The sequence below is a fragment of the Manihot esculenta genome, chromosome 10, assembly GCF_001659605.2.
Source record: "Manihot esculenta cultivar AM560-2 chromosome 10, M.esculenta_v8, whole genome shotgun sequence".
Classification (NCBI taxonomy): Eukaryota; Viridiplantae; Streptophyta; class Magnoliopsida; order Malpighiales; family Euphorbiaceae; genus Manihot; species Manihot esculenta.
In genome coordinates, this window is record NC_035170.2 from 10,781,055 (window position 1) to 10,809,022 (window position 27,968).

General features: G+C 35.0%; 1 protein-coding gene across 9 annotated transcripts; it reads left to right on the forward strand.

Moving 5' to 3' along the window:
• On the forward strand, positions 1 to 27,968 carry LOC110624769. Of its 9 annotated transcripts, XR_006352369.1 has the most exons (11): positions 1 to 149; positions 328 to 786; positions 1,467 to 1,566; positions 2,621 to 2,677; positions 4,017 to 4,134; positions 11,700 to 11,782; positions 20,806 to 20,867; positions 20,972 to 21,068; positions 26,210 to 26,312; positions 26,998 to 27,486; positions 27,583 to 27,968. XR_006352369.1 is itself a non-coding variant. In XM_021770074.2 (10 exons), exons 2-9 carry the CDS (start codon positions 446 to 448, stop codon positions 26,264 to 26,266), a joined length of 915 nt encoding a protein of 304 aa, XP_021625766.1. In that variant the 5' UTR covers positions 1 to 149; positions 328 to 445; the 3' UTR covers positions 26,267 to 26,312; positions 26,998 to 27,968. The 9 variants fall into 9 exon arrangements, 6 of the variants coding, with proteins under 6 accessions (XP_021625766.1, XP_021625765.1, XP_043817214.1 ...); XR_006352370.1 differs by lacking the exons at positions 26,998 to 27,486; positions 27,583 to 27,968 and adding an exon at positions 22,471 to 22,548 and having other exon boundaries at positions 26,210 to 26,655; XM_021770074.2 differs by having other exon boundaries at positions 26,998 to 27,968.

A 27,968-nucleotide genomic window follows, 5' to 3' on the forward strand; every position in this document is an offset into this window, starting at 1 on the left:
CAAAACAGACCCTGAGAAACCAACAACTGACAACTGAGTCTCGGCAAAAGGAAAAAGGTGGGAGCGCAAGGAACGACTGAGAGAAAAAGGCATATGCAAAGGGCAAATTAGCCCAACTTAGGGCTCCGTCGGAAAGTGACCCTCAAAAGGTAACTCAACGTCTTCCCCTCTCTTTCTCCCCTCCTCTCACCCCCACATCCCATTTTCTAACTGTTTTACAGTTTAGTTACTTCTTGAATTTTGATTTTTGAAGTTTGAAGCTGTGTATTTTTAATGTATTGGAGTCTGATTTGTGAAGTCTGTTGGGCATTTGTTGTGATTCATCAGTTATTTTAGGTTTTATTAGTGGTGAAGATTCTACGAGTACTAACAGAGCAAGTGAAGTGTGAGATTTGAGTTATGAGTTCTGTGGGACTATGGTGTGTTAGAGAATTTAGCCGATAATATGGCAGCGGAGTACAATACTGGGTTTCGCCGTGAAGAAGCTTTGGGCTCTGCTTTCAGTCGGCATGCGATATCTTTTCAATCCAATGCAATAAATAGTTCTTCAGAGATTTTTCCGATGGGGAGTTACTTTGGGATGAATACTAGTGCTAATACTGTAATTTTGCCGGGAAATTCTGGCATGTTTAACAACAGACCTCCTGGAATTCTTCATGTTCAAGCTGTCAATTCTTCTGCTTCTTCTCTTCTTCTTGGTATTGCCCCTGACATCAAGCATGATACTGGCCTGGCTGTTGAGTGGTCTGTTGACGAACAATACAAATTGGAGGAAGGCCTTAGCAAGTAGGTAGTTGGTTTTTGGGATGTGTTTTTTCCTTATTTATTTTCTAGATAACTGCTACATATATTTTATGTGCTTATGCACATGCTCATTGAAAATTTTTATGTCTTGTAATACTGTTAACGTACTAGCCAAGATGGTTCAAATCCATTCTTCCTATAAATTAAAAGATTAAGAATTAAATAAAGTAACAACGGTTTTACTGTGTTGTTGCTGATTTTACGTTTTTAATTAACTTGGGGTAGATATTCAACCTTTTTTTTTTTTCCAGGTGAGATGTTTTGGACTTGTTTAGGAGGGGATTTATGTGATATTTCCTTAGGTCAAGAAAGAAATAAAATGTGGACTGGCCAATTATTAACTGCACATAAAAATACTTGCTGCTTCTGGTTTTATGTGTATAACTATACATAATATGGTGATTTGCTCAGATATCCTCGTGAATATTGGCAATTGTTTTTCAGCCTACTTGATTTTACTACCTTATAAGATTTATATTTCCATGGTGATGTTGAAATGACTGCTTACCTTGTTTATTAGCCTTGGTATGAAAATTTCCTTTGATTATGTCTTTTATTTACACTGCATGTTTGCTTTCCTACTGGGCTAAGTTTGATTTACTTTTATTCTATATTTTAATATTTTAATTTTCACTCACTCATAATTTGTTTTGAACATGTAGTTTTGCTGATGAGCCAAGTATTTTGAAATACATAAAGATTGCTGCCACATTACCTGACAAAACTGTGCGTGACGTTGCATTAAGGAGTAGGTGGATGACGGTAGGGTCTTTTCTCCCTGTCATGATGTCTCTCATGTCTTTGCTGTCATATTATTACTTTTAAGTTATGTGGTGGGTTTTGTTGGTTAGCCCTTGTTTTTGTTGCTAAAATTCTGCTTCTGCTGCTGCTGCTGCTGCTATATTATTCTTATTAGTATTTTGGTTTTCTTTATGTTCATTTCTCAAATAGAAGCATATAAACTAATGCTTTTTCTGGCCCCTAAGTAAGAAGAAATACCAGAATTCCTTTTGTTGAAAGTTGAGAAGTGCTAAGCTTGGAATTTATTTTTTTCTTCATTATTATCATTTTGAACTTTGGCCTTGCACCAAAAGCTGCAACTTAAGAAGAATTTATGGAAAAATGGTGTGAATTGAAGAGGATCTTTGGCTAATGTTACCTAATTCTCTATGAAATGGAAAGTAAAAAAAAAGGAATAAGATCAATAGTTTTTTTGATCTTGTTAAAGAAAGTGCATCTTAATGTATTTGTCTGGTATCTGATCAATTTTGTTCCTTTTTTGTTCATAAAGTTTTTAATGGTGGATTAAACCTGTGGTAATTGACTAACAGTATGTTTCTATTTGTTCACTGATCTTTATTTGGTATCAATTTGGTCCTCAAACATTAATTCAGTCTCAATTGAACCATGTCACTAGAATCTAGTGAGAGGCTTGCTGGAAAATCTGTTGTGGCCCAATGGTATCTTGCCCTTTTAGCTTTCTAGGGACTCCACAGGCTGATGTTTTTTAGCCTTCTGTTTCTTCATTTTTCTCTCTTTTCTATTTCAAATCTTGCAGCCAAAATAAACACTTTGGTTGCCTTTAACTGGATTTCGATCACTTTGATTCTATTGAGATCAGATTTGAGGTTTAATTACAAAAGTGCTACAAATTAAAGAATTTTGACCAAATTGAAAGCAAAGCACAAAATCTAGTCACTACAGGTATTATATACCTCAGTTTTTTAATTGTTAAATATTATATGCGTTCCATGCTTAACGTTTACCTTAGATGTGTTTAATTGAATTAATAGATACTGACGAAAAACCTTCACAGCGAAAGCGAAGGAAAGCAGAAGAATGTGTGTTGGGAAAGATGTGCAATAATAGGAAGGTACATAAGTTCTTTGTGGGATTTGGTTTTACTTTTTGTAGTAGTTCTTTAATTTTATCATTTGGTTTCATGCATTTGGAGAAAAGAAAATGCCTTAGCACTGTGCATGGTGTTTCACTTATCGTCATATGACAACAATATTTAAATGAAAGAATAACGGCAATGTGATGCCTGACCTTAATGTTATTCACTGAGATGGTCCTTCCTATTGGCACACTTCTTTTGCAACTTTATGCCTTTCGATATTATCTTTATTTTATTTTCTGGGGAAAAGGGTATCCTTCTTGGTCATAATTTACATGGATAGGATAAGCAGTTTGGACTGACTCGTGTTTATTATGTCAATTTGTCTTTTACTTCTTAATTATGAATTGTTTTTTCCTTTTTAAATTTTCTGTTTGGGATATTGAGGGTTTAGTACTATTTAGAACCTTTGTCGTTTGGAATATTTAGACAGTTGCTTGCTTCATATCCTATATAGTATCAGTTTAGAGTTTTCATTAGGATTTGAATCTTCCAGGTACAAGATTTCTAATCTGTTATCCATAACATAATCACAGTAGCACTGTAGCAGTGGGATTAATTATGTAAATCTCTGTAATTATCTGCATAACTTGGTTATTTTCATAGGATTTTGATAATGGACTCGAGTATTTTGATATGGTTTAAGATCTTCATGCCTAGTTTCTCTTCCCTCTTTCCTCTCGTCCTTTCCTCTCTGCTGCAACAGCTGCAGTCTCTTGGTTGCAGGTCATGGCCGCTAGAAGCTCCAATTCCCCCCTTTTTCTCACTCTTACGAGCTGTAATTCAATTTTCTAACCATAGACTTCCATTCTTCCTTGAATCATAATCCTAAAACTCATCACTTAGTTGAGAATTCTCTAGCAACAAAGCAATCAAAGGCTGGTTCCTTAACCTGTCCTATATTAACATGCCAACTGTGATAAGGGGCTGCCATTCAGATGAGAAATCTGTATGTCTTATGCCTTAACCAGGATGAAATGATTGTTATCTCAAAAGGTTCTTGCACTTTTGAGACACTATCCAACAAATTTTCAAGAGTGAACTAATGCAATTTCTGGTCATGAAACTTTCAGGCTTCAGCATGAGTTTCATGTTGAAGAATTTTATGGCAGCTGGTTTTCTGATGATTACTTTCTTATGCTGGATAAGCTTAAGCTATAACAGCTCACCTGAAGTGAACTTAATATTTGCAACTCTATTTACTTGTAGTGTAGCCTTAAAGATCTGATGGATGTTTTTATTTATTGAATCAATTAATTCTTTAAGATGCAATGTTGATTGAAGAACCAGTATTCTAAAGATCATGCTTCTTCAGGATAAACTGGTGGAATCATTGCCAAAGATGAATATGCCTTCAGCTGTGCCACAGAGCATAACTATGTACCCTCAAATGATGCACCACCTAGACCAAGGTGAACCCTTGTCTTTTGAAGGTTAGTTTTTTGATATCTTTTATTAGAATCTTAAGCATTCTTTTTCTTTTAAGGCAATAGATAGCTGTCTTTCTTCTGTATTTCAAATATATATATATGTTTTCTGCAACTTATGTTTGAATGACAATATAGGACCTACAACTTGATACTTTGTTTTCCTTCCATTTTTCCTGCTTTAACTAATTATAGTTTAGCCTTTTGACGACAAAAGCTGACTTTAAAATTTAAAAGCTTGTTAAAAGGGCGTATTTAGTGAAACTGAAGATTTGTAAATCAGTTCTCTATATGTTTATGTTGATAGAAATATAATTATAATTTTTTTGAAGAGTATTTTAAGTATGTTGTAAAATCCTTACAATTTTATTACCCATTTATCGATTTGAGGTTAAAAGAAGCAAGTTCGACAACCTTGCCTCTGACAACTATAATGTAGACTACTGGAGAATGTCCAATCCAATATCTAGGTTTTTATTAGGATTAGTTATAAATTTGAGTTTATTTTCTCTTTTTTTCTTAAATAATGGAAATTTAGTTCTCGACAAGATTTTGGTAGGATATTTTTATTTTTCCCAACTTTGTTATTTCTTTGTGCCTATTTAAGGGCATTATGTTGTGTTTGCATATCAAATGATAGATACCAGATTTGCTGGACACATTGAGTTGCACAATCTAGTTTGTTCATCCCAATTTGTGAAACATTGCGTCCCAATCCATGAAGGGCTACAGCCCAGGTTGCTAAAATGAGTGATCCAGTAGCTCAACTTAAATTACAGGAAAGACAGGGTGAGAGTTCAGGGAGGAAGAGGTGTTCTACTCTTGTACTCATTCTCAAAGAAATTTCGTTGTCATTTTTACCTCTGTAATGTCATATATCGTGCCAAAAAAAGCCTAGAAAAGACAAGTGCATAATAACTTTCATAAGTTTATGTTTAGGTGTGTTGGGACTTCAACTTTGGAGGAAGGGGCATTTCTGCTTTGTTATTTGCATCATTCTCTGACTTTTTTCCCCGGTTTACATATCTTTAAATCTAATGGGTTAATTGAGATTTGGGTGTCAACACAAGGCACATTGAATCAATTGATGAAACCAGAAGTTATATGCCTGTTGAATCAACTTATATTGTTAAATTTAGTTAAAGGCCCATTGTATTTAAATATTATTTATATTGTTAAATTTAATTGTAAACCTAATTGTATATTAAAAAAGATTTTAGGGCTTCATTTTAATAATATTAATATTGCAAAATGTACAAGTTATAAAAAAGTAAAAAAAATAATTTATTTGAGGTTATTAAATATCGATCACATACCAATTTCCAGATTGTTACATCAACTCAGCCTACATCCTATGTACTTCATATCTAGCTAAGTGGCATACCATATACCACATTCCAAGTAACCATGCACCAAACATGTAGCATCATGTTACCTTGAATTTTTTTTTTTTCCGGAAAAAAAATAAAATAAAATGGCTTATTGTTATCAACCTTAAGATCATATATTGACCAGTAAGGAATGTCTTTAATAAATGAATGTGTTGACCAACACAAATCTGGTTAATTAGGAAGATTCAACTACTAAATGGACAGATCCTTTGGGTTCTAATTAGATTTAATTATAGGGATTTTATTCACTACCATATTGTAAATATTCCTAAATTAGGTATATTGTAGAAATTCCTAATTAGGTTGGTTTTTTGTATATAAATATTTAAAACTTATAAAGATCAATACAATAAAAATTCACACAGAAAAATTCATCCTAAAATTCTTCATGGTATTAGAGCTTGTGCCTGATTTAGGGTTTTTTCAATTTTGACCCTTTAAAACCTTAGGCAACCAAAATTGGTACTTTTCTACCTAGACTTGTTTCTTGTCATCACTGACCACTCTAGCACTGTTATAGACCTATTGTCGGCTGATGGCCAGCCTCTGGTGATCGAGATCTCGGTTTGTGTGACTCGCGCCACCCTTCCTCGTTGCGTGAGCTTGTTTCTGGTGTAGATCTTCACGTCTGACCATCGTCATTGAGTCTAGACCTCTATTTCTGACCTCTTCCTACCGTTGCTTGTTGGATTTGGTGTTGATTCAGGGCAGTATTTTACCTGTTTTTTTGGTATTTTTTTTAGCTTTGTTGTTGCTCCTTACCATGGCAGAAATAAAAAGGATTTCTTGCTGAGTTGGGTGTTGGTTGGGTATTTGTTTTCATTGGGCAACCTCTTTTCTGAATTTGTGTTCGCTTTGTTGCTGTTTTCTAATATGTCATCTCTTGATAGTGCTCTATGGATTATTGATTCTGATATAAATAGATACACGCCTGGCTCTGCTAAAAGCTTTCTTAATTTTCTTCCATGTCTCAAAAAAGATATTGTCAGAATTGCTGATGGTTCCCTCACTCCGGTCTCTGGAATCCGTTTTGTTGATTGTACTCCAAATATTAAGCTATCCTCTGCTTCATGTTCCTCATTTTTCGGTTAATTTTTTATTCAGTGCTCTTATCAAAGATCCTATCTATAAAATTAAATTTTTTCTTGACCATTGTGTTATTCAGAACCTTCAAATTGGAAAGAAGATTGGTAATGGTAGTTGCATGATGGCTTGTGTATGTTGAAAAAAAATCCAAATTCTAGTTCGTCTCAGGGCTTTTTTATTGGAGAAAATACGGATGTTAATTAGAAAATTATATAGACGATTAGGATATCCATCCTTTTATACTTTTACTTTAGAAAAGCTTTATCCTGGTTTATTTTTCAAAACTATTTCAATTTTTATTTTGTGATACTTGTGAGTATACCAAGCATATAAGAAACTCTTATCCTTTGAGTAACAATAGGAGTACGATTCCTTTTATAACTATCCATTTTGATGTTTGGAGATCTACTTAGACTGTATCTCTATATGTTAATCGCTAGTTTGTATGTTGCACTTGAATGACTTGGGTTTATTTGATAAAGGCAAAAAGTGAAGTATTTTCTTGTTTTCAATATTTTCACAAGATGATTTATAGTCAATTGGATGTTAAGATAAAAGTTTTAAGAACTAATAATGACAAAAAGTACATGGATGGTCTTTTTTTTTGCTTATCTGGAATCTCTAGTAATATTTTATCTGCCATAAGAAGGTTTTTATGTCTAGTAATATTTTATCTGCCATAAGAAAACTAGTTTTAATAGACTTAACTAATAGACAAGAGGGATTACGCTTTAAAGATGAGCTTATTCAAGAAGGTAGGGAATTATACAATTACCATGTTGTCAACCATAATGAACACTGTGACAACGAACTCTGAGTTTATTTAATGTTATTTTAAACTATTTATATTAGCTATTAAGAAACGATAATTTTTAAGCTTTTAATGTTATTCTTTTAATGGGAGAAGATCTTATTCTTGATCTGGTAATCAAATAGTCCGTCAATGTTCCATTCTACAATGGAGGTACCGTCATAATGTACGTAGTTGTAATTTGTATCTTCATATTGTAAATTGACTGGTGACGGTCTCGGGTAATACGACTTTAATTCCATGGTTGATTGCGGCTTAGGATACGTTATCCTGTTAACCTCATTAGGCTCGGATGCTTTTAGCATCATTTCTATTTGGTTTATGTAGGTTTCTTCTTCCTCTTTTGAATTAGAAGAGTTTTCCCTTGATGATTCCAGCTCTGGTTCTGGCACTGGTTCCATAGTTAATGGAACTATCGCTTTCTTCTTGTCATCTTTTAGCCCCAGCTTTGCTAACCTTTTAGTTAGCTCATCCAGAATCTCTTAATGGTCATTTGAGGATAATTGTAATCCTATACTTTCCGTGTCCATGGGCTTGAACAACACCTTCTTTTCTACTTTGGTTCCAAAGGTTTCTCCTTTCATAGTTGGAGGTATAGGTTCTATTGGGGTTTTTAGTTTGGAGACTTGGTTTTCTACTCGGTTTAACTGTTGGCCAATGGTATGGAGACTCAAGTTAGTGAAATTTTGTTGCTTTGCTATGGGATTTTCACTGTTTTGGTGAGCAAACGGGATGCACTCTACCTAGGAATTTTCGGATATCTTGTAAGAAAGATCTGTCAAGGGTGGATGCACATCTTTAATAATCTTTTCCTGTGGAGTAAGAAAATTTTTGTATGCTGTTTCAAGAGTGCTTAAAAAGATGGTATCCTCAAAGTTAGGATAGCTTTTCCCTTTTAGGGACAAACAGTGCTTTAGGAATTCGGGGAAAGATTTAATCCCATTCTTCTGGTGTTTATAGACATCATATCTCTGGCTCCACAATTCTTGTTCCCTTTTAGGGAAATTCAGACAGAACCATTTATTAAATGGTGTTTCTTCCTTTTCTAATACCATTATTTTAAATGGTTTAGAGAGAATGCTGTCGTTGTCATAGCCCATATCAGATGGAGTGGGACTATGTGGTTTCTCGTATACTGGTTGAGCAACCTTCTCTTCAGATCTATGCAGACCAATTACATCTGGTTAGGGATTCCAAGTTTGACACCGATGATCTTGGTAGGATTGGTTCTGACAAAACAGATGCTCCTGAGAACGATCTTCTGCCCCCAGCCAAGCTTCTGCTTCTGGCAAAAGAAATTGCTACAGCTCCTTCTTTACTTTCTACAATCGATTGCACAGATGTAGATTCCTCCTTTTTAGGAGGTATTGCTTCTTCTAGGATCCAACTATCAGGTAAATTAACTTGATCCCATTGTATAGACCTTGGCACCATTAGATTTCCTTTTGACATATTAGTCACAAACCGGGTGGTTGTGCCTTTTGGAGTAATCAGCTTGATAGCTTCTTCCCTTAGATTAGGGATTACTGTGTTCATGGCCGTATAATGGATCCTGTATATAACTATCAGGTTCTCAGATCCGGATATCATATCATACCCAGAAGTCTTAATGTTTAGAATCAACGTCTTCATGATGTGAGGACAAAGTAAGATTGGGGTAGCACGAAAAATAGATCGGTCCATCACAAAGCGAAGATTCCACTACTCCTAATAAGGAGTCATTGAATTTGTTGTGTCTCGTCTCTGACACACAGTATGACTGCTGTATTTAAACCCAGCCTTGTTGCGGGTTTTACCGCTACCTGTACCATTCCGATGTGCAGGAATAGGTACTTTTCCAGATGTTTTTGAATGAGTTCTTCTGATAGCAAACTCATCGACTGAAATCCTTCATGTACTGGAGTAGCCTGTTCTACTGTCTTTACAACATAATCAGATTTAAAAATATTCAAAGTAGACTTATATATAAGGTTAGAAGACATAGGCGGTAATTTCCAGTTATTTAGATTACTATCTATTTCAGACGCTAATAAAATTTCTTTATTTTTTGTTCTTTTCTTATTGCTTGTCTTAGAGCTAGAAGAACTAGAACTCCTAGAGTGACCAGAAAGGTTATCAAATAGTTTATCCATTTAGTCTAGATCACTGTCAACGATTTACTCCCAACGCCTAAAACACTCAGATATCACGGCTAAGGGATACGCGACTTGGGGTTTCACTAGACTTAAAGGATCAACTCTTCTCTAACCAGGCTCTGATACCAATAGGTGAAGCTAGCGCAACTAAATCTAACAAACTAGATCAAAGATTAACATTAAAAGCTTAAAAATTATCGTTTCTTAATAGCTGATATAAATAGTTTAAAATAACATTAAATAATCTCAGAGTTCGCTGGTATTCTCTACAGTCACAGTGTTCATTATGGTTGACAACATGGTAATTGTATAATTCCCTACCTTCTTGAATAAGCTCATCTTTAAAGCGTAATACCTCTTGTCTATTAGTTAAGTCTATTAAAACTAGTTTTCTTATGGCAGATAAAATATTACTAGGCATAAAAACTTTCTTATGGCAGATAAAATATTACTACACATAAAAACTTACAACAGTGTCTTCTTCTAAAAACTAAGAGACTTAGAAGAGGAAGTGTATATGGAATCTCTTCTGAATTTGCTAATGAAAATACACAAAGAAAGGTGTGCAGACTAAAGAAGGTTTTGTATGGGTTGAAGCAGTCACCTAAAGCTTGGTTTGACCGATTGAGCAAAGCTATAGTTTCCTTTGGCTATCAACAGAATAATGCTGATAATACCCTGTTTATTAGACATCATAAGGGTGAAATTACTCCTCATAGTTTATGATAGTTTATGTTGATGATATTGCAATGACAGGAGATGACAAAGAAGAGATGGCTCGATTGGAGAAGCTTCTGGCTCGGGAATTCAAAATTAAGGATCTTAGAAAAACTTCAATATCTTCTGGGAATTGAGGTAGCTATATTGAAGAAGGGAATCTTTACATCTCAAAGCAAAAATATTTTGAATCTCTTAGAAGAAACTGGTATATTAGGTTGCAGAATAGTAAAAATTCCTGTTAAAAGCAATCACAAGCTACAAGCAGGGATCAGTGAACCAGTAGATATTGGCAGATGCTAGAGATTGGTAGCCAAATTGATTTGTATCTTGCATACTTGACTAGATATAGCATATACCGTCAACTTAATCAATTCATGCATGATCTTTAGGAACCTCATATGCAAGTTGTCTTTCGCATTCTGATACTTGAAGTCTGCTCCTGGAAAAGGTCTCCTGTTCTCTAAATACGATCATCTCTAAATTACCGCATTCATAGATGCAGATTGGTTGGATCTCTTGATAATAGAAGGTCAACCACTGGTTACTGCATACTTGTAGGAGGAAATCTTGTCACTTGGAGAGGTAAGAAGTAAAGTGTCGTTTCTCGATCAAGTGTTGAAGCTGAGTATGGAGCTATGGCACAAGGTATGTGTGAACTCCTATGGTTCTAAAGATTGCTGGAGGAATTGAAATTGTTGGAGAGGGATAAATTGCTTTTATACTATGACAACAAATTGCCATATGTACAACTCACAATCCGGTTCAACATGACAAAATGAAGCACATAGAGATTGATCGACATTTCATTAAAGAGAAGTTAACAAATGGTGTTTTGAGATTAAATCATGTGACTTTCGACAAACAACTAAATGATGTATTTATCAAAGGGTTCAATGGCAACACCTATTACATCTTTAGACTTGAGTCAGAATATTGACCATTGCAAATTCGGTTAATTAGGAAGATTCAACTACTAAATGGGTAGTTATACCCTTTGGGTTCTAATTAGGTTTGATCATAGGGATTTTATTCACTGTGATATTGTAAATATTCCTAAATTAGGTGAAGTTCCTTATTAGGATTCTATGTGTATAAGTACCTAAAGCTTGTAAAGATCAATACAATTGAAATTCACACAAAATTTGTCCTAAAATTCTTCAGAATGATAAATAAGTAATATTAGGTTTATTTTTAAAATTAACTATTTAAATAAATCAAGGTTAAGAAATTAGTTATCATGTACCAATACTTCTAAATTCCCACACTACCCATGATTTATCCAATACTTCCTAAAATATATGTTTTGTTCATTTTTACGTTGCTGTCTATAATTCTTCTTTTATTTAAATTAAGGCAGAAGTTAATTAATTTTTACTGTTTCAAAGTATATGTTCTTTCTTATTGTATTTATTTCTTGGATGTTTTCAGAAATAAGTGGTACATCCAGGCATCTCTTGGAGCAAAATACCCAAGCTTTTAGTAAAATCACAGCTAACCTTTCAATGCTCAAGGTGAGTGCGCCATCCCCATATTTATTTCAAGCGATAAATGCTAGCTTATAAGTAATTCATGTAGATAAGATCATTTTGTGTTCTACGTCTGTGAAGAATGAATCTAGACCTGCTTATACTACCCCCTTTGTCTTATCCTTGTGAAGAATGAAATTTGGATAACCTTACACTATTCCTTTGTTACTTAATTCACTCAACCTTTTGTGGTTCTTGATTTTTTGGGTAAATTACACTTTGATTCCTGAGTTTTAGCATAATTAATGGATCGATTCTTGTATTTTTGAAACCAAATGCTTAAATTCCTCTATAATCAGTCCGTCCTAATAGGGTCCTTCTATCCATTTTTGCCGTTAAAGGTGTGAAAATATATTTATTACCCTTTTAAATGGGTAAACTACACGTTAGTCATTAAATTTTAGCATAATTAACGGATAGGTTCCTGTATTTTTAAAATCGAACAATTAAATCTCTCTATAATCAATCCATTTAGATTCCAATATTTTCATCCATTTCTTTCAATTAAAAGCATTTCTTACAATTAAAAGTATGAAAATGTCTTTTTGTCCTCTTTTTAAATTAAAAATATTAAAGAGTTAGGGTTTCATCTATTTTCTCTTAGCTATTAAAATTTAAGCATTTTGATCTTTTATTTTTCATTTGAAAGAACACTTGAGTTCCATTAACTTATATCTAGATTATCATATTCAACTAAATTTTAACACTTTTTGTTCTTCAATTTTCATTTATTAAAATACTTCAGTACTTGATAATTTCAAAATTTTCAGAAAATACTTACAATTTCAGCCATTTTTAAGTGGTACTATGTAACCTTTAAATAGATTGTAGATTTTTACAAAAGGTATTTGAGGAAGAAATTGTAATTTTCAGAAGTTTGACCACTCACTAGCTTTAAACTGATGTCTACAGTGGATAAAAGAACTGTAATTTTGGATGAACTGTATATAGAGGGATTTAAGGATTCAATTTTAAAAATATAAGGAGTAATCTGTTAATTATATTAAAACTTAGGGATTAAAGTGTAGTTTACGTAATACAAAATATTTCACCAACATTAGTAAGGATTTAAGTATTCATGAGGGTATTTAGGTATTTAAAATGTTTATTCTCCCATTGATCTGATGACTAACAAAATTATAGATGGAAGGACCTCTTATTTGGATTGACTGATTATAGAGGGATTTAAGTGTTCGATTTTAAAAATACAGAGACTGATCCATTAATTATGCTAGAATTCGAGGACTAAAGTGTAATTTATTCTTTTTTTTAAATTAATTACATTTGTGCTTCTCTTGTATATTGAACCCATGAGCACTAAAATCTCATACAAATTTATTATTACTTTACTGCAAATTTAGTTGTGCTTGCTAAAAATGAAAGCTAAGTCCTATCCCACAAGATTGTGTTCAAGCTTTATTTATTTATGTAGAAGAGTAATATTTTTTGTCTATATTACAATAGAGATTATAACATATTTATGCATGAAAAACCTTATCTAGAAAGGAAAGGAATCCTTTTGTAAGCCTATAATCATGCAATCCTTAAGATTAAACAACTAACAAATTTATCAATATTTATTTTCTATATCCACATATTTACTTCCTATTAATCATGCCAACTTATTACATGTGTAATCAACTCGAGTCCATTTAGAGCTTTAGTGAAAATATTCTCCAATTGTTCTTCAGTTCTGACATGTCCTGCTTGATTGTCACAACACCACAACTTAACAGGCATTGAATTTGTGAATCCAACCTCTTTCAACAGCACCCACAAGACTTCACACATGACTTGATATTCGGATTTAGCACTAAAACGAGAGACCACATTTTACTTCTTACTTGTCCATGAGACCAGTTTACCTCTCACAAAAACATAGTATCCAATTGTTGACTTCCTATCAACCTTTAAATCTGCCCAATCAGCATCAATAAAACATCCAATGTTTGAGTGCCCATAGTTACCATAGAAGAGGCCACGTCCTGGAGCTCTGTCCCAGAGCATCCCATTGACCAAAAGTAGGAGAAACTATAAACTGACTCACCACACTTACTAAATATCAGTTTGCCAATTAACCTTCTATGCATTTCAGGATTTGCAAATGGCTCAATGTCTTCTGTGGTAAGTTGAAAATTAGGGGTCATTGGTGCACTACAAGGCTTAGCACCTAATTTTCTTATTTCTGTCAACAAATTAAGTACATATTTTCTTTGAGATAAGAAATTGCCTTTCTTACATTGTATAATTTCAATGCCCAGACAATATTTCAAGGAGCTCAAATTTTTTGTATGAAACTGTGTTTTGAGAAATTTCTTTAGAAATGTAATGTCAGCAACATCACTTCCTGTGATAACAATATTATCCACATATACTACAAGCAGAATTAATTCACTATCAGAATTTCTATAAAACACTGAGTGATCACATTTACTTATCTGCATTCCAACCTGTCAGACAACCTCACTAAACTTGTCAAATCATGTTTGAGGACTCTGTTTCAAGCCATCAAAGTTTACAAATCTTGCCCAACTCCCTTTGAGCAACAAAACTAGGTGGTTGCTTAATATAAACTTCCTCTTGAAGGTCAGCATGGAAAAAAATATTTTTAATATCCAGTTGACATAAAGGCGAATCATGTGTAGTTGCCAAGGAAATAAACAATTCAACCGATGCGAGCTTGGCGACTGGAGATTGAGCATAATCTTTGGCCACTAAACGGGCCTTGAGGCGAGCAATAAATTCATTAGGGTTTACTTTCATAGCAAACACCCATTTACACCTAATAGCCCGCTTTCCTGGGGGCAAGGACACCAACTCCTAAGTACCATTAGAGTCTAGGGCCATCATTTTTTCTTTCATCGCAGCACGCCAATCAGGATGGGATAAAACCTCAATAACAGTTTTGGAGACTGAAATAGAATCTAAAGCAATGGTGAAACAACGAAAAGAAGAGGATAATCGACTATAAGAAACAAAAGACGAAATAGGACGAGTGCAAGTACATTTACCTTTGCGAAGGGCAATGGGTAGATCCAAGTCAGACGGTGAAGGATCAGTGGGGGCCGATGAAGAAGCTAGTAGCAGAGTGAAGTTAAAAGTCCTCTAGGCGTTTGGAATAAATATGAAAAATGAGAGGGCGACCTGTCACATGAGCGGAAGGTGCAGAAAGATTCTAAGGATGAGACAAAGAGTGAACGATGTATACCAAGAGGTCATCTTTCTCCCCGTGTGTCATAAGCAAATGATGGTCGAAAGAACAGAGTGGACTCAAAAAATGTTACATCAACAGACACAAGATATCGATTAAGATCAGGAGAAAAACAACAATACTTTTTTGAAGCCGAGAGTAGCCAAGAAAGACACATTTGAGTGCATGGGATCCAATTTAGTAATCTGTGGATAAACATCGCGAACAAAACAAGTACATCTAAAGATACGCGGTTCAATAGGAAATAAATATTTAGTGGGAAATAAAATGTTATAAGAGATATCACCATGAAAAACAGAGGAGGGCATGCAATTGATAAAATTAAATCAGTCATCTCTCACTTTATGGCTAATATATGCTACATGCATTCTCTCATTGATGTGATCATAACCTAGACATCCATCTTAACATCTGTACTTGTGTCATACTCATCTTGAACATATGTCATACCTTCAATTTGATGCCTAGCATTAATTCCCATATAACACGGTTGGTCTGACCATAGTACTATTCTTGTCATCCTTACTCTCTGTTTACAATTATCCCATCAGAACACCCCTTGCCCCACTACTGCTGATATAATTTTAATCATGAAGGTCAGCTCCTAAATCATTATCACTATCTGATAATCTGTGCATATCCATAAAATTATTTAGTTCAGTGCTCTTTTAAATTTACTTTTATTGTCAGTTTCTGAATTTTGATTTGATTGTTGCACATGTCAATAGTGATTGTATAAGCTTCTTAACCGTTTGTTGTTTGATATAAAAAGAACTCCATAAACTTTTATTACAAATGTACATTTAATATGTAGGGTTAAAAAATTCATTCTAATTCTTTATAATTAATTCCATCCCCCCTTCCCCAGGCTCCTGTGGTCTGTCCTTCCATAGTCACACTCAACATTTGAACACCCAATAGTTATTTCTGTTTCTTTCTTTTGACTCTCTCTGTCTGCATAACAAATACCTAAATGTTGCTAAATGCTGACTTTTATGTTCTTAGTTGCTTAGAGAAAAATTGTTAAAATAGTCTGATTTTAGTTTGCTTGCTTTGAATTATGTTGATCAAGACTTGGTTGCTTTGGTTTTGGCTAGATGCAGATCAGTCTTTACTCTACAGTATCATAAACCAAAACTGAATAGACAAGCCTAAGACATTTGATTTGTCTGGTCCAATTTCCTTTTACTATGATTTCTTTCAATATGTATTATTGAACAAGTGGAGTTCATTTTTATTTTCATAAGAACCAAGCTAAACCAAATCTATCTCTTTGTCCATTATACATAGATAAGTAAGCTTAGCAAAAACTTTGCTGAGACGTAATAGGGAAACTTTTGCAGCACATGTTTCAAAATGCTATTGACTATTCGCAACAGTATTTTTTATGGAAAAGTGAAGAATTTTGGAAAAATTTAGAGAATTTTTGTATTTCACTCTTAATCTTTACAATTGGTTTATATGACTATTTATACACAGAATTATATCCAAACAGGAAGCAAATAATCAAATAATAATTACAGAGATAATTAAGGATCCTAATCAAATCAAATCAAATCATATCCCTAAAATCAGTTAGAATTAGCAAATAAGTTAACACTTCCCCTCAAGTTGGTGCAAAGATGTTGCACATGCCCAACTTGCAAATCAGGTTATGGTAGATCTTGTTGTTGAGCCCTTTAATAAACACATCTGCAAGTTGCCCAGTAGAAGTCACATGAACTAGGCTCAAGACACCGTCTACTAATTTTTCTTTAATAAAGTACCGATCAATTTCAATGTGCTTCGTCCGGTCATGTTGGACTGAATTTTGTGCTATACTTATAGCAGCTTTATTGTCACAATATAAAGTTATCTTATTTCTCTCGAGCAACCTCAACTCTTCCAATAACTTCTGTAACCATAAGAGTTCACACACACCTTGGGCCATTGCTCTGTATTCTGCTCAGCACTTGACCAAGCAACAACACTTTGTTTTTTGCTCCTCCAGGTGACAAGGTTCCCTCCCACAACTGTGCAGTAGCCAGAGGTGGATCTCCTGTCATCGAGAGATCCTGCCCAATCTGCTTTTGTAAAAACTTCAACTCGGAGGTGACTATGTTTGGAGTAAAGAAGCCCTTTCCCTGACGCAGACTTTAGGTATCTTAAGATGCGAAGTACAACTTGCATATGAGTCTCGCGAGGGTCATGCATGAATTGGCTGACTAAGCTAACAGCATAGGCTATATCCGGTCGAGTGTGTGAGAGATAAATCAACCTTCCTACCAATCTCTGGTACCTTCCAATATCCATAGACTCACCATTTTCTGCTTCCAGCTTGTGATTACTTTCAATGGGAGATTCTGTTGGTTTACACCCCATCATACCAGATTCTTCCAACGGATTTAGAATGTACTTTCTTTGGGAGATGAAAATTCCTTTTTCTGATCTAGCCACCTCGATACCTAGAAAATATTGCAGCTTTTCTAAATCTTTGATTTCAAATTTCTGAGCTAACAACCTCTTTAGTTGAGTGATTCCCTCTTTGTCATTGCCTGTCACCACTATATCATCAACATAAACAATAAGAAGGGTGATCTTACCCTTGTGATGTTTGATAAACAGAGTGTGATCAGCATTGCTTTGTTGGTAATCAAAGGACACCATGGCTCTACTAAACCTGTCAAACCAAGCTCTAGGAGATTGTTTTAGCCCATACAAAGCCTTTTTTAACCTGCACACCTTTCCTTGTGTCTTCTCATTAGCGAACCCAGGAGGAATTTCCATGAACACTTCTTCCTCTAAATCTTTATGGAGCAAAGCATTCTTCACATCAAACTGTTGCAAGTCCCGGTCCAAGTTGGCTGCGCAGGATAACAAAACTCTGATTGAGTTCATTTTTGCAATTGGGGCAAATGTCTCTTGGTAATCCACTCCATAGGTTTGGGTGAATCCTTTAGCAACCAATCTAGCCTTAACCCGTTCAATTGTGCCATCAGCTTTGTGTTTCACTGTGAACACCCATTTACAGCCAATGAGTTTCTTCCCAGGTGGGAGAGTGACAAGCTTCCAAGTCTCATTTTTAGCCAATGCTTTCATCTCTTCAATCATTGCTTTCTTCTATTTAGGATCTGCAAGAGCTTTCTTCCAATCCTGTGGAATAGACACAGAGGAAATAGACAAGGCAAAGGCTCTATAGGAAGGAGATAAAGATTCATAAGAAACAAAGTTAGAAATAGGGTGTTTAGTACAAGATCTGACCCCTTTTATTTATGCAATAGGTTTATCTAAGTCATTGAAACATTCAAGAGTTGTGGGTAACTCACCAGAAGAAAGAGTTGTGGGTAACTCACCACAAGAAGATTCATGACTGGGTAACTCACCAGGAGAAGATTCTTGACTCTGAGTAGACTGCATAATAGCTTATTCTGCCTTGTCTCTCCTCAAATACCTTCTCAAATCTGGCTTGTCCAAATGACCAGTTCTCTCTCCTTGATTGGACATCTCCCCCTGTCTACTAGAACTCAAACTTTCTAGTTGAACCATATCATTCAGAATCACAGAATTCGGGATCACCTCTTCTTGCTCATTATTCTCCCCCTGAAGAGGTGAGTGGGTGGTACTGAAGTAAGGTTCAGTTTCTCGGAAGGTAACATCCATACTAACTAAGTATTTCCTAGAGGGAGGATGATAACACTTGTATCCCTTCTGTGTTGGAGAATACTCAACAAACACAAATTTAAGGGTCTTGGGATCCAATTTTCCTGCCGTCCTAGTATGGACAAAGCAAACACACCCAAATACTTTTGGTGGAACAATGTATGAATTCTTCCCTTGTAGAACCGCCAAAGGACTCATAAAGTCAAGGGTCTTGAGAGACATTCTATTGATAAGATAAGCAGATGCAAGAATTGCATCTCCCCAATATGCTTTGGGTAGATTCATGGTGAACATAAGAGATCGAGCTACCTCTAATAGATGTCTATTTTTCCTCTCAGCAACGCCATTTTGAGCACTAGTATAAGGACAACTAGTTTAGTGTACTATCCCATTACTCTCCAAATAAGCAAAAAAGCTACTATTCATGTATTCTCTTCCATTGTCAGTTCTCAAAATTTTCACCTTAGTATCAAATTGAGTACAAACCATCTTATGAAAGGATTGAAAACAAGAAAAGACATCACTTTTAGCATTAATGAAATAGACCCAAGTCATTCGAGTGCAACAATCAATAAAGGTGACAAACCATCAATTACCAGACAAGGAGATAGTTTGAGTAGGCCCCCAAACATCAGAATGAATAATTGTAAAAGGAATTTGACTTTTATTATGACTCAAAGGATAGGATGTTTTAGTGTGTTTAGCATACTCACAAGCATCACAAAATAGAAAATCAAATTGAGTTCTAGCAAACAAATTAGGATAAAGTTTTTCTAAGGCAAAAAATGATAGATGCTTTAACCGTCTGTGCCACTGTATTATTTCCTGATTGACATCCTTATTTTTTCCAAAACAGGCTTGAGATATCGAAGAACCTAGATCACCCTCTAACATATATAAGCCATCATGCAGCCTACCATTGCCAATCCTCTTTCCTGTGTGAAGATCCTGAATAACACAATGATCAGGAAAAAATTCAATTTTACAATTAAGGGCATTGGTAATAGCACTGACAGATAAAAGATTGACAGGAAAGTGGGGAACATGAAGGACAGATGATAATTTAATGTTGGATGTGCAAATAACAGAACCGGATATGGGAGTAAAAGAGCCATCAACAATTTTGACACTATCTTTGGTTAGAGAAGGAAAATAATTGAGAAAGCCTTTAGAAGAGCCTGTTATGTGTCTATTCGCACCAGAATCGATAATCCATGGAACATTATTAAGAGAGGAAGCATTACCTGACTTTACAAAGTTAGATGTGGCACCGGAGGACGAGGAATCAAAGTTAGGAAGCGAAACCTTTTTACCTTCTGCCATGGTAAAGATTTGTGAACCGTGAAAGAATAGGAGGTACCCAAGGTTGTACACACAAGGGAGCCCAATCGATTCACCAAAAGACCGGGTAGCGGCACGGGAAGGCCGGAAAGATGGTCGGAATCGTCGCCGAAGTGATCGGAGCCGCGAAGCAGCGTCAGACAATTGGTCACGCGCTAGGAAAGGGAGGCGCGTGAGCCCCACGTGCGGGTTTTTTCGGTGTCGGAGTTGGGCGATCGGCCGGCGACAGTCCTGGTGCCGACAGTGAGAGGAGGAAAGGCTCCTAGATGGGTTAGTACCAAAAAGGGTAGATCTAGGGTTTTGAAAACCTAAAGAGGAAAAAATTAAATTTGAACCCTAAAATCAGGAAAAGGCTATGATATCATGAAGAATTTTGAGAAAATTTAGAGAATTCTTGTATTTCACTCTTAATATTTACAATTGGTTTATATGACTATTTATACACAAAGAATTATATCTAAACAGGAAGCAAATAATCAAATAATAATTACAGAGATAATTAATGATCCTAATCAAATCAAATCAAATCATATTCCTAGAATTAGTTGGGATTAGCAAATAAGTTAACAAATGATTACTATTTGTGATTTGAAGAGGTTCTATTTTTATCAACTATTTTCCAAGTTTGACTGTTAGGTGCTTGTGTTCATGAAACTCATTTCCTGGTTCTTCACTTTGGAACCTTTTTTGGCAACATGCCACTTATGTTTCTTATTGAACATTTGAGCTATTTTTTTCCCCTTCGTACTAAATATTTAAAATAATAGCTGTGCTTCATTGGAAATGGTATATTAGTTTTATATACTCCTACAAACAGTTGCAGGATAACATTGATCTCTTTTGTCACGCAAGGAACAATATTACTGCCATCCTGAATGAGTATGTGGATGTTTATCAATATATTCAATTCAATATTTATATTTATATACCATTTTATTTATTATTTCCTTTTGTTGCTGTGTTTTTAATTTTTTGTTTTGCAGCATGAGAGAGATGCCTGGCATAATGAGCCAGATGCCGCCACTGCCTGAATCTATTAATGAGGATCTTGCAAATTGTATATTACCAACGACTGCTCAGGTAAACTTTGTACAGTTTGACTGAATTGTATATTACACGAATGTCATGCTGGGCTATAGAAATCTGAATTCATTGGTTTCCTGTTGTTTCCAGCAGGTGGCTACTGTAATCCTAGATCAAGTGGCTGACATTATATATTTTTAATTTAGCACCATACACCATTAATCAGAACACTAGTTTCACAAAATTGGAAGTGTACAAATTCTCTAAATCAATTATAAATGATAATACACATGAAAGACAAATAAAATATATTGAATTCAAGTTATGTTTTTATGACCTCCAACATTTTTGAGCTTATATGCTGTACTGATATAGCAAATTTGTCACCGTTATCTTCCACAAAATTTCAAGAAAACAAGTTAAATGACAAGTAAACGACTAGTAAGAAAAGCTTGATCTTCATTCATTATTAGGTGTTGAGATATGTTATGTTTGAGATACTTGCTGTAAATAGTTTAGATTTGTAATGATTATATGATGATTAGGTGCTAAAATTATGAGCTATAATTAAGGGATTAACATAATTCTCTTCCTAATTTGTAAACATGTTAATAGTACAAATACCTCAATTAGCTTGAGGGGAATCATCGATCTCTTTTTTCTCAATATCTTCCTCTCTCTCTTCCATTTCATGATTGTTTCATGGTATCAGAGCTAAAACTATTGCTCTCTGTGTAAGTGGCAGATCTGCCATCTCTTTTGGGGACCTTCTAGAAGTCCATTGGTCTTCGCCCAGCCTATCAGCCTTGCTGGGTTCAGATGGGCATACTGTATCCTCAAAGCGCCATCACCATTCTCCCCTCCATGCATCGACGTGTGAGCCCATCTCCGACGAGCATTTCACATCAGTGACACCTCTAGCAGCCTTGCTAGGGAGAGGCTACTCTAGCTGGGTGGGGTCCCATCACTTGCCCACCTCTCCTCCATAGATCCATGGTGAACAGTCATTTCAGGTCTCTTGTTCAAGTTTCAGATCTCCTGTTCCAACAGCTTCAAAGCCTTTCTCCAATCTCCAAACACTTTCTTTTATTTTCCAACTCACTTTCAATATGTCTAAGAAATAGGAAGCCCTTATTACAGGTTCCGAGTCTCTTAAGCCTTTCTTTTCAATTGCTACCTCCACAAACATCATTATTGTTAAATTGCAATGGAGAAATAATTATGTGTCTTGTACTGCTTCACTAAAATTATGGTTTTTAGGGCAGAATATGATGATCATTTGGTAAGAAATGCTACTAATATTCCTATTACTAGTAAAACAAGTTGGCTAAGATTGATGCTCAAATGTGTAGTCTTCTGTGGCATTTGGTAAATTCCAAACTGCTTAATTTGTTTCAATATTGCATGTTGCGAAGTTTGGACTAAGGCCAAAACATCATGCACTAATGATATGCAACAGATTTAAGAAGCTGTGTCAGATGTAGTCCGCTTATAACAAAATCATCAGGACATGGTCAATTACTTGGGATAGGTGCAGGTACTGAAAGATGAATTTAATTCTCTTATGCCTTTTACTGATGATATCACTGCACAAGAAAAACAATGAGACAATTTTTTTATGGTATTGGCATTGATTGGGTTTCAGTCTAACGTTGGTCCTGTGAAAGACCAAATTTTTACTAGTCTTGTTATTTCTATTCTAGAAGAAGTGTTAGTCAAGCTTTTACGCGTCTCCTTTAGTAGGAATGACTCTTCTGAAGTTGAATCCTTAGCCTTGGTTATACAACATGGAAATCAAAAAGGAGGTAATCGCAAAAGGAAAGGGAAAAAGTCCCATTGCTCTTAATGTGATAAAATGGTCACACATGGGATACTTATTGGGCAATGCATGCCGACCACCACTGCCTAACTACTCTGACAATATTGGTAAATCAGCTGTTCATATGGCCTAGTTTGATGGAAAGGGCTTGCTTTCACAATTTGAAAATAAATCTCGGGCACTGGATTTGTTCACTGTTAACTGGAGCAGACTATTAGGAATACCTACAATGTCAAATAACTAAGCCAAATAACTAAGCTATAGTCTTTTTCATCCAACATTGTGCACTCTGTAATTCCTTTACTTGTCTACCTAAGTCTTTACCTGTTGGTCCGTAGATCCCAAATTTTGGTGCTTTTGATTATACATCTAATAATCACACCATGTTCTCTACTTTTGTTTCACCTTTTATACTATTTAAAGTTGCATTAGCTAATAATTCTCAAACTTTGGTTAAAGTAGGAAAAGTACAACTCCTTCATTCTATTCCCTTAACTACTGTTTTTATTCACTTCTGAATGTTCGTGCAATATAATCTTGATTAGTAAATTGACTAAAAATCTTAATTATTCTATAACCCTTACTATTGAGAGTAGTGGGAAGATGACTAGAGTAGGATGTGAGTCATAAAGATTATCAGCTCTCTACTTCCAATAACTGTCCAGATCCTTTTGTTTCTACTGCTACCATTAACACTAAATTTATTCACTGTAGTCTCGGACATTCAAGACTCGCTAAGTTTCAAAAAATAGCTTTTAGCCTTTCTTCTTTGTCTCTTTTCGAGTGTGAGTTATGTCAACTTGGAAAACAAACTCAGATTGCATTTCCCAAGCGAGTCAATAACAGGGCTACTAGTATGTTTAACATTGTGTATTCTAATATTTAGAGTCCAAGTTATGGTAGTATTTTGTTGCTTTTATTGATGATTATTCTTGTTGCACTTTGTTCTAATGAAAAACTCAACTTTCTCACTATCGGATGACTAGATATTGCTCATTGGGATGTAATCATCCGTATTCTCATATATATTAAAGGAGCTCCAAGATAGGGTTTGATTGGTGAAGACAAGGGGTCACTCACAAATTGTTGGGTATTCAAATGCAGATTGGGTAGATCCCTTTAGACAAACGATCTACTTTTAAGATATTATATTATCATTAGAGGGAACCTTTTATCCTAGAAGAGTAAAAAGAAAGTTGTGGTTGCAAGGTTAAGTGCAGTAGCAGAATGCAAACTTATTTAGTTGAAGCAACTTTTTCAAGAGTTGGAAGTATGGTGAAATTGGCCAAATGAAGCTGACATATGACAATCAAGATGCTCTCTATATCGCATCAAATTCAGTTTTTCATAAAAAGTTAGAGCATATAGAAGTGGATTGCCACTTTATTGGGAAAAATATTGAGTCAAGATGTATTTCTACCTGTTTCATCAATGCAAATGATCAACTAGTAGATGTCGTCGCTAAATCTCTTCAAGGTTCACGAATTGAGTGTATTTGTAACAAGTTTGGAGTATATAACATGTACACACTAGCTTGATGAGTGTTGAGATATGTCAAGATGTGTGTGAGATACTTGCTGTAAATAGTCTAGATTTATAGTGATTGTATGCATAGTAGGTGCTAAGACGATAAGCTATAATTAGGGGATTGACACAATTTTCTTCCTAATTTATACATCTATGGATACTATAGTATAAATATCCTAATTAGCTAGAGGGGAATCATTGAGTTATTTTTCTCAAAATTTCCTCTCTTCTCTTCTGTTTCACTACTGTGTCATCTGGTTTAGTGATCCTTCATAGGAAAGAAAAGAGTAGAGAAGGGGGGAAAGAAAAAGATGGGAAAAAAGTAAGGAGATTAAGATATATGAATTATAAAGGAAAAAGGTAGAACTGATTTGTGTAGTTTATTTTTCAGATGATTAGAATTACATATGAATTAATATGAGTTTTCTTATCTTCATATGAATCAATGATTTTGGTCGGTTTTGATTTGCATGTGCTGTTTTGGTTTTGAGAGATCTTTAACTAGTTGAACAATGACTTCATTTGTTTTCTGCAAGTTTATGACTAAATTTTGCATTTTTTACTAGAAAGGTTCTGTTTCGTTTTTGTATGTTATTAAAAAGAATGAAATCACCAATGCTAAACTTTAGTTTTTTTTTTAATCGACTTCTTCAGTTTTTAACCTTTTCTTTAGAAATTTATCTCGATTAAGTGCATTCCACCTATTTGCTTTTTAGAATACTGAATGAGCCATTCTGCTCTACAAATATTATTGCAATAATCCTTTGCCCTGATTGTTCACCTCCATCTGCGTCCCTTACTTTCTGTATTTCCTCATCACCCTTTTCCTGATAAAATTTCAATTTTCTTGTCTACCAGCATAAAAATAACATTAAGTTAAATACCCTCAAATTGTTTGAAAAATTAAAACCTCAATCTATAAACAAATACAAATTTGTTGAACTTGTTTGGTTTCCAAGGAAATAAATAAAAATAAACTAAAAGCTCATCGTGTTACCAGGAAAATGCAAGGGAAGTGCACATAAATTTGCTTGGATAAAAAAGTGTAGGAAATAATAAAAAAATGATGATTCTTGACCATATTTGACTTCTTAGTTATGATTACTTTTTTAATATTGGTGAATATAAAAAGAGAATAAATTAAATTTATTAGGGCAAATGAACAATATAAAATAGAGAGTAAAAAGGAGGAGTTAGTGTCAAGAGTTAAATGGGGTGGAGGGTAAAAAGACTTTTAAGTGTAAATTGATCCATATTAGTATACCTTTGAGTAAATCCAGCCAAAAGCATCTAATTGTAATAGATTTTTTCATGCAGATACTTGATTGACAATTACAAAAAAAATGTCATGTGGAAATCATTTGTTCCCTCTAAATGATATGCCTTTTGCATTTCTTTCAATGTGTGTAGTTATTTCAGAAATGACTTGCATTTAATATTTTCCCAGGATGACAATTCATGAAATGTTGTTTGGAATATGCCCATTCTATCATGTAGACGGACTTTGTAGTATCTTCTACTTCTGAAGTGTATCATCTAGCATTATTTTCACACTTGACAGACATGATCATTTATCTCAACTATAAATCGTACTTGTGTTTGTGCCAGTGTTTTTCAGTAAAGATTTGTTTTTACCTAAAATTCATTCCCAGTACCCCTTGCTAAGATAAATAGTGGACAATTTTTGCAGTTTATTGAGAATTACTTATGTTATGCAATCAATGGTTGTCGCATATGGAAAACACATCACCTAGTAATTCAAGATATAGAACAGATTAGAGATGGATTTTGTTTTTTCTGTTTAACTTTAACGAATTTTATGTTGTAACCCCCTTTTTTTTGCCATATCCAGTCAATGATGTTTGGCTCGCCTAGTGGGATCCAATTGAAGCAAGAGCCAAGGTGCTGATGGATAATTGTTGAGGTGGATTCAACTTATCTGGTCCACTTGCAGTGTAAGTAGGGAAATTTTACTACTGTAAATGCTAAGCAGTTTGGTAGGAAGCGGTTGTTCATTTTCTGTGTATAAATACTCATCAGTAATCACACTCAAGGGTCCCACATTGGAAAAAATTTGTAGAGTTGCCAGTTTTGGAACCTTAAAATGTTTACCCTGGTAGGTATGGTATGGGCATCAGATAATAAGAATGCCGACTGCCCATTGTTCCTGCACTCTAGGGATAATCTCTAACCAGATTACTGTTTTGTTAGATGAATTTTGTATTGAAGTTTGTTGTGTACAAATTTGACTTGGAGTTGTCTCTACAATGTTATCTGTTCTGCATATCATATTATCCACATATCCCTGTTGATTTGCGCCCCCCACCCCCCAAAAATAAATAAATAAATTAGTTCTCTCTCTCGGTTTGATCATTTAAAAGTGTCCTGAGTTATTTCACATCATCCAGTAGACTTCAGTTTGATTCAAAATCTTTTAATTAATGGTGCGATTACTATGGGAATGAGCTGGATTAAATATTTAGGAAGCTGTAATAAGATGAACTTATATTTGATGTGCTTTTTATTAATGTATTGTTAAGATGGGTGATATGGTTTTGTCTTAATGCAATGTCGTTTTCAAAATCAGTAGCATGTGGAAGATAAGTGTCATTTCTAACCATCAGTATCATATCACTACAGCCTCGCAATTCATTGATCCTCTCTCCAATTAATGGGATATATCCATTCATGGGGCAAATTTTGAGATGACGTTGAGTATGTCCTGGGTCTTCCTATTAGTTTGAGGACGAGGAGGGTGCAGCATTTTCTGAAGGCCTTCCCACGCCAGAGTTGAGATGACGATCCAGGCCCCCAGTTCATCTTCTGAAAACATTATTTTTGGAAGCTAGCTCTTCCCATCAAAATCCGTATCTTGTGTTGTTTTGCTTGGAGCACATTCCATGCAAGGATTTGTCAATCGGCGTATTCATCATTGTAACTTTTGTGGTGCTCGTGAAACATTAGATCATCTATTCTTTCTCTGTCCTCATGCGGTGTCTATCTGGATTCAGTCTCCTCTTAGGTCTGAGATCAACCATGCTTATGGATAAAGGACCCTTTCGAAGTGTCCTGATGATGGTACTGCCCTGTCACAGCTTTTTGATGTAGCTGTTAACATAACTGGAAGAGGTACAACTGCCGTTGTCATCCTAGACCACCAGGGATTTGTTTTTGATTGGCATTGTCATTTGTGGGTCTTCATCACAAACCCTTTACTTTTTGAAGGTCTAGCCTATCGAGCTGGCAAAGCGTCATGGTTCGATCATATTATTGCTGAAGAAGAGTCAGCCTTGGTTATTCAAGTGCGTAATGGGAATCCAGCTCCATTGGTCATTGAAGGTTTAATACAAGTGCCCAGTTTTCTTTAGAAGAGGTAGCAGTAAGGACTGCTCATTCTTTAGGGCGGAAATTCATTTTAATGTATCTTTTAAATATAATTTCTTTGCTCATATGAACTTCATGTATCAGGCCTTGCCCTGTTGACAGCATTATAAAGAACTCGTATCTTTGAGGAAAAAAAAAAAGGAAACAAAGAGAGAGTAGCTTATTCCATATGCCGGATTCAGTTGTATCCTGAGGTGGAATAATTAATTAGGGGCATTTTATTTTTT

Bases quoted from the DNA above. Each gene is read 5' to 3' on its own strand.
- LOC110624769 (XM_043961278.1), top strand. From the start codon at position 446: ATGGCAGCGGAGTACAATACTGGGTTTCGCCGTGAAGAAGCTTTGGGC. The intron at 2,678-4,016 runs GTACATAAGTTC...ATGCTTCTTCAG, and splicing joins AGATGTGCAATAATAGGAAG to GATAAACTGGTGGAATCATT. The intron at 20,868-20,971 runs GTATGTGGATGT...TTTGTTTTGCAG, and splicing joins ATTACTGCCATCCTGAATGA to CATGAGAGAGATGCCTGGCA.